We start from the raw sequence: 6,724 nt of genomic DNA, 5'->3' as shown, positions 1-6,724 counted from the left end.
TATAATCGATTCACTCCACTCAATACTGGCCTCACCGAAATACTTCATGTGATTGAACAAAAAGGTCTGGCAGAGCCTCCACGCCCAATGCAACCCAATGCGAAACGAGAAAAATCGGATCGCTATTGTCGATTCCACAGAGATAAAGGGCATACTACTGAGGAATGTGCGATTGAGAGGTTGATCAAGCAAGGCCACTTAAGCGAATATATTGATAAGCCTCGAAATAAGCGTCGTGATGATCTTCCACGCCGAGATAACAATCGAGATCAACAACAACGACGAGAGGATGGGGGTCATCGGCGCGACCCAGATAACAATGATAACCAACCCACCCGAGGAATCATCTCTTTTATCTCCGGAGGACCGGCAGGTGGCGACTCACAAAATGCGAGACGCACCCTCGCTCGATCAGCACGCATGAATCAAGAACATGCTTCTCCATCCGCATCCGTCTATCAAATACGAAGACCTGATCATGGCATAGTCTTCAACTCCTCAGACCTTGAAGGACCAGATGAAGATCATGTCGATGCGTTGGTGATAACTGCAACGGTGGCCAACTTCATAGTTAAAAAGATACTAGTGGACGGTGGGAGCTCAGCCGACATTATGTATCTCCACACATTCAAGCAGCTAGGCATAGACAACGCACGGTTCAATCCCATCACTACACCACTGAAAGGATTCACGGGAGAAGGTGTTTTATCCATGGGGGAAGTAGAGTTACCCATCTCCTTAGGGGAAGATCCTTGTCGAGTAACGAAAATGATAAAATTCCTTATCGTCGACAAGCCATCCCCTTATAACATCATCGTGGGAAGGCCCGCGATCCATACATTCAAGTCTGTGCCTTCATCTTACCACCAAAAGTGGAAATTCCCCACTCCTTACGGGATGGGAGAGGTACTTGGAGATAGGCGTCTCGCTCGAGAATGTTATGCAAGAGCTCTACGTGAACCCTCTAAGAGACCTAATCCTTTAGGGAAAGGAGACGACACCCCGAGACAAGATAAGCGAAAATGGGTCAACGCGGTCATCGAAGCTGATAAAGAAATCCTAATCAGCGTACCCGACGACACCGCCAAGCTAGCCGCAGTTGAAGAACTAAAATCAGTAGAACTCATACCCGGAGATAATTCTAAGCTTCTCCGCATCGGCTCTGATCTAGATCAAGAAGTGGAGAATCAGCTAGTTAACTTCCTTAGGCAAAATGGAGACGTATTTGCTTGGAAAGCTCAAGATCTAACGGGAATTCCTCCGAAAGTAGCATTGCATCGACTAAACGTTGACAAAAGATTGAAACCGGTCAAGCAACGTAAAAGGACTTTCGGTCCTGAGCGCAACAAACATATCAAAGAGGAAGTGGCAAAACTCTTAGATGCAGGCCACATTAGATCGGTTCAGTATCCTGAGTGGTTATCCAATGTGGTATTAGTACCTAAACCCGGAGGCAAGTGGAGGCTATGTGTAGACTTCACCGACCTCAACAAGGCATGCCCGAAGGATCCATTTCCCTTACCAAGGATCGACCAGCTCATAGACTCAACCTCAGGGTGCGAACTTCTCAGCTTCCTTGATGCATATCAAGGATACAACCAAATATTGCTCGCCCCAGAAGATCAAGAGAGAGCTAGTTTCATTACTGACCAAGGCATCTATTGCTATCGAGTTATGCCGTTCGGTCTCAAGAATGCAGGAGCTACTTACCAACGCCTGGTGAACACGATGTTCGCGGACTTGATTGGTAAGAACATGGAAGTGTACATTGATGACATGCTTGTCAAGAGTATTAAAGTCGCGGATCACCTAACCGATTTAAGTCAATGCTTCTCCATCTTACGTAAATACAAGATGAAGCTCAATCCCCTAAAATGTTCTTTTGGAGTTCGAGGCGGAAAATTCTTAGGGTATATGATATCACAACGGGGAATTGAAGCCAACCCAGCAAAGATTGAAGCTATCACCTCCATGGCCCCTCCCACATCGATTAAGAAGGTCCAACAACTTAATGGTTGTTTGGCAGCCTTAAACCGATTTATATCCCGATCGGCTGATAAGGGTCTTCCTTTCTTCAAGATACTAAGAGGTGGGAAAAAGTTTGAGTGGAATGAAGACTGTCAAAGAGCTTTCACAGAATTGAAAGCATATCTCACTTCCCCACCTCTACTAACGAAGCCCCAGCCGGGAGACACTCTTTTCCTATACTTGGCCATTTCTGCTGATGCCATTAGCGCAGTGCTCATTCGGGATGGTGAAAAAGGTCACCAACCGATATATTACATAAGCCGAGCTCTCCAAGGCCCAGAGCACCGCTACACCAATATGGAGAAACTTGCTCTCGCGCTCATCAATGCAGCCAGAAAGTTACGTCCGTACTTCCAGTCGCACCAGGTGATAGTTCTCACCAACTATCCCCTTAAACAAATATTGAGAAGTCCCGAGACTTCCGGACGATTAGCTAAATGGGCTATAGAGCTAAGTGAATATGGGGTTGAGTTCAAACCACGCCCAGCCATCAAAGCTCAAATCCTAGCAGACTTTGTAGTAGAGATGACTACATCGGAAGAGAGCACATCCATACCCACTTGGGCCATCAATGTTGATGGATCATCTACCGCTACAGGAGGAGGCGCGGGTATTGTACTAACAAGCCCAGATGGCGATGAATTCGAGTATGCTAAACGGTTTGATTTCAAAGCCTCCAATAACGAAGCCGAATATGAAGCTTTGATCGCTGGTATCCGCCTCGCTTTAGCAGCTGGAGCTCGCAAACTCATAGTACACAGCGACTCCCAGTTGGTGGTCAACCAAGTCCTTGGGAACTATGAAGCCAAAGAAGAATCCATGGCAAAGTACCTTGCTCTTGCACTTACCCTCCTCTCAAAATTGGATAGCTACGAGATAAAGCAAGTACCACGAGCCAACAATATTGATGCAGACAAGTTGGCTAGACTTGGTAGTTCCATGGCAAGCATTGGAAGCCGGAAAATCACCCTTCTCACGGCTTCCCAACCAGAAATAGTCTCCACCGACGGAGTGAATTGCGCTGAAGAGAGCGAACCCTGTTGGATCACCCCCATTACAAACTATCTCAAAAGCGGGGAACTTCCGACTGACATCGCCCAAGCGAAGAAAATAAAGGTAAGGGCGGCCCGTTTCCTAATGATAGGTGAAGATCTCTACAAGCGAGGGTTCTCATCCCCCTATCTTAAATGCCTTAACCCATCAGCAGCAGACTATGTGCTTCGGGAAGTACATGAAGGCATTTGTGGTAATCATTTAAGTGGAAGAAACTTAGCTCTCAAAATATTGAGACAAGGTTACTATTGGCCCACCATGCATGAAGATGCGAAAAAACTAGTGCAGAGATGCAAGCCTTGCCAAGAACACGCTAACATCCTTCATCTCCCCGCAGCATTGATGCAACCGATTGACAGTCCCATACCTTTCGCTCAATGGGGAGTTGACTTGGTCGGTCCTTTTCCACCAGCAACAGGAGGACGCAAGTTCCTCATTGTAGCTGTAGATTACTTCACCAAGTGGGTAGAAGCAGAACCTTTAGCTCGCATTCGAGAAGAAGATGTCATCCAATTCCTTTGGAAAAACATTGTGTGCCGCTTCGGCATTCCCCGTTCCATTATTTCGGACAATGGAACACAATTTTGTGGAGACAAAGTCAAGAGTTGGTGCCTTGGCTTATCTATTAAGCAATTCTTCACTTCGGTGGCAAACCCCCAAGCAAATGGTCAAACTGAAGTAACCAATCGCACAATACTTCAACATCTCAAGACAAGGCTTGGAAGTGCCAAGGGAAAGTGGGTTGAAGAATTACCCAATGCTCTGTGGGCATATCGAACAACCCCACGAACAGCAACAGGAGAATCTCCATTTAACCTAGCTTTTGGAACAGAGGCTGTAGCACCCGTAGAGATTGGCGAACCCTCTTGGAGAGTCATCAATTATTCACCAGAGGAGAATGAAGAAGCAATGAGGGCTAACCTCGATCTCGTCGACGAGCTAAGAGAGATTGCATCCATCAGACAGCAAATGTACAAGAGTCGCATGGCGAAAGTTTATAACTCCAAAGTCCGCCCTCGCTCTTTCCAAGTAGGAGATTTAGTTCTCCGCAAAGCCGAAGCCTCACGCCCAATCGGTAAACTCGACCCGAAGTGGGAAGGACCATATAAAATCACACAAGTGATTAACAATGGAGCATATCGTCTCGAGAACCTCGACGGACACCCTATACCCAGAACCTGGAATATAGGGAATCTCAAAAGGTTCTACGCTTGAGGTATACATCCATCTTAAATCAAATTTGTTTAAGTTTACATCTACATCTTCCTCATACGAAAGTCGCCTTGCAGGCTTCACAACCTTCCACGTCTCTCTTCATGCAAAAATGTCTCTAAAAGCTCGAGAAGGGACTCCATAACGAGGTGTGTAAACATCCCTCCCAAACTGGGGGGCTAGTGATATTATCTACATCAACCTTCCATAACACGTCTCATCATCTTCTTACAGATTAAGAGCCAATTACGAGAGGATGCTTACCGACCACCATTCACCCAAAGAGAGAAGATACTCTGTACTATCTCACTAAGGGTAACACCACTTTTACTAAGTCATATCACAAGCACATTAGTGGGTCTCTATACTAAACAATAACGCCATCTCCTTTGACAGGCAGGGTCGCGCAGCAATCCACCGCAACTCATGAGTTGTTCTCATATCTCGGAATGCGAGGAACAGAAAAAGTCCCAATATTGAGTACGTGATCCCAAATACGCATCACTCCAACTTATGAAACTATTAAGTCTTCAATACAAGTACTTGAATTTTTTTTTACCCCGATACTTTTCAGGCAAAGAGACACCAAAAGACAGTAGACATACTACCCTACACCAAGCACGGATGAGCACAAGGAAGACGTGGAAGAAGAATAAAATCTCTTATAGTCACATAGATTACTTTTCAATAGTTCGATTTATTTGTTTTTTACGAGTTATTTCCCTTCGCCTCACGGAAGCTTATGACAATTCGCATTTCTTATTAATGATTAAATCAAGTTTTTACTTTACTCTCAAAGTTATTGTTCATATACTACTTAACCGTTACGACGGGTTCATCTCACTTCAACCCTAAAAACACTTAGAGAAATTAAGATAGTCCATATAGCCTGGCCAGCTGGATTATCTGCGTCTCTCTATTTTGATTTTCAGGGTCCTCATGCTTAAAACGTGGCCATGGACTAAATAATACTCCGACCTACGAGGTCCAAAATAAAGGGCACGATCCCAAAAAATTATAAAAAAATCTTGAGAGACTGATCCCCTCATCAAGAATATCTCGAACAATGCTATATGCAAAACATTAGTGCGAAATCAATGAATAAAAAGAAACAATAACTTTGATAGCAAAATCAACGTCTCAAGGTGCAAACAAATACCAAGTCATGAAGCATGCAAAAATACTAGTGGACATACCCACTTAATAAAAATAAAAATAAAAAACCAAGTCTTCTTCTAAGGAAAATAAAAACAACATCACACCAAACTACACTTTACGAGCAGAAGTAGCTTCGGTAGTTCGATCATCTGCTTCCGCATCCGAGGCAATTTCAGTACACTCGACATCAATATCCTCCCCATCATCAGGAATGTCCTCCTCCATACCTCGAATAATCTTCTCGTCAATTCCTCCAACCTTGTGTAAGTACTGACGACACGTCCTAACCAAAGGAGCATAAACCCCAGCTATTGCTCGATCTTCGATCATAGCTCGACAGATATCACTCTTCTGAAAGCGACGTTCCCCTTCTAACATAACCGATTCCTTATAAGCTGCTCCAGCCGAAGAAGCCAAAAACCTCTTCCCCGTAAACTTCTCGGCATCATACTTCTCCTTCAGCTCGTCATAGCACCGATCTAATTTCATCAGTTCAATTTTACTCGCCTCGGTCTCGCTCCTACTAATCTCCAATTCATCGGTCCTCTGAATGAGCAGAGTCTCGGCCACCTCTAGTTTGGTTTCCGCAGCCTCCAATTGAGCCTTTAGCTCTTTCTCCCTTGCCTCCCAACCAGCACGCTCCTCATCATGGGTCTTTTCGACTTGCTCCTCCTGCTCCACTAGATACCTCCACGTAGCTATAAGCTATATCAAAATTCAAACAGAAAATATTAGAGTATGGAGACTTATAATCTAAAACGAAAACATATTAAATTAAACAAATATTTACCCGACACATGTCTCCGCCAGCCAACGAAAGCATATGAGCACGACCTTTACCCGACATCCGACTTCGGTCATACTCCCCAACGAAACCCTCAGTCTTCTTCAGCGCGATAGTATGATCGGTCGTATCCCAAAAAGAATCCTTCCCCTCTCGGTTCACCCCATACGTGAACAAGCATTTGCCTGCACCCCCTGGAGGCACATGAGAAACCTCAGGATCCACTCGAGGCCGTTTCGGTGCAGGCACATACTCGATCTCAACCATCTCATCCTTCCCATTATTAACCAATCGATCCAACTCATCCCCCTCAACATTATGATCACGATCATCTCCGCTTGCATGCGGAGCCTCCACGCGGGTCACTTCGCGCGATTTGCTACTACTTGATTTCGCTTGCTTCAAAGGATCCCTCTTCGCTTGCTTTTTCGCACCTCCAGTAGCTTTCTTCCGAAGAGCCGCAAAATCAATACACCCATCTAAAAAAAA

The 6,724-nt window shown here is 45.1% G+C and overlaps 1 protein-coding gene across 1 annotated transcript; it reads right to left on the bottom strand.

The window, feature by feature from the left end:
* Positions 1-5,559: 5,559 nt before the first annotated feature.
* Positions 5,560-6,724, bottom strand: LOC148765900 (uncharacterized). The gene is made up of 2 exons (XM_088812409.1): positions 6,242-6,724; positions 5,560-6,156 (listed from the first exon to the last, which is right to left on the bottom strand). Exons 1-2 carry the CDS (start codon positions 6,500-6,502, stop codon positions 5,560-5,562), a joined length of 858 nt encoding a protein of 285 aa, XP_088668535.1. The 5' UTR covers positions 6,503-6,724.

This window comes from Erythranthe guttata, chromosome 13 (genome assembly GCF_056151865.1).
Source record: "Erythranthe guttata isolate IM_541 chromosome 13, IM_541, whole genome shotgun sequence".
Classification (NCBI taxonomy): Eukaryota; Viridiplantae; Streptophyta; class Magnoliopsida; order Lamiales; family Phrymaceae; genus Erythranthe; species Erythranthe guttata.
This window is presented reverse-complemented; position numbering and strand designations above follow the sequence as displayed.

Excerpts from the sequence above, each read along its gene's own strand:
- LOC148765900 (XM_088812409.1), bottom strand. The coding sequence starts at position 6,502 with ATGGTTGAGATCGAGTATGTGCCTGCACCGAAACGGCCTCGAGTGGAT. Across the intron at positions 6,157-6,241 it reads CTGGCGGAGACATGTGTCGG|CTTATAGCTACGTGGAGGTA; the intron begins GTAAATATTTGT and ends ATTTTGATATAG.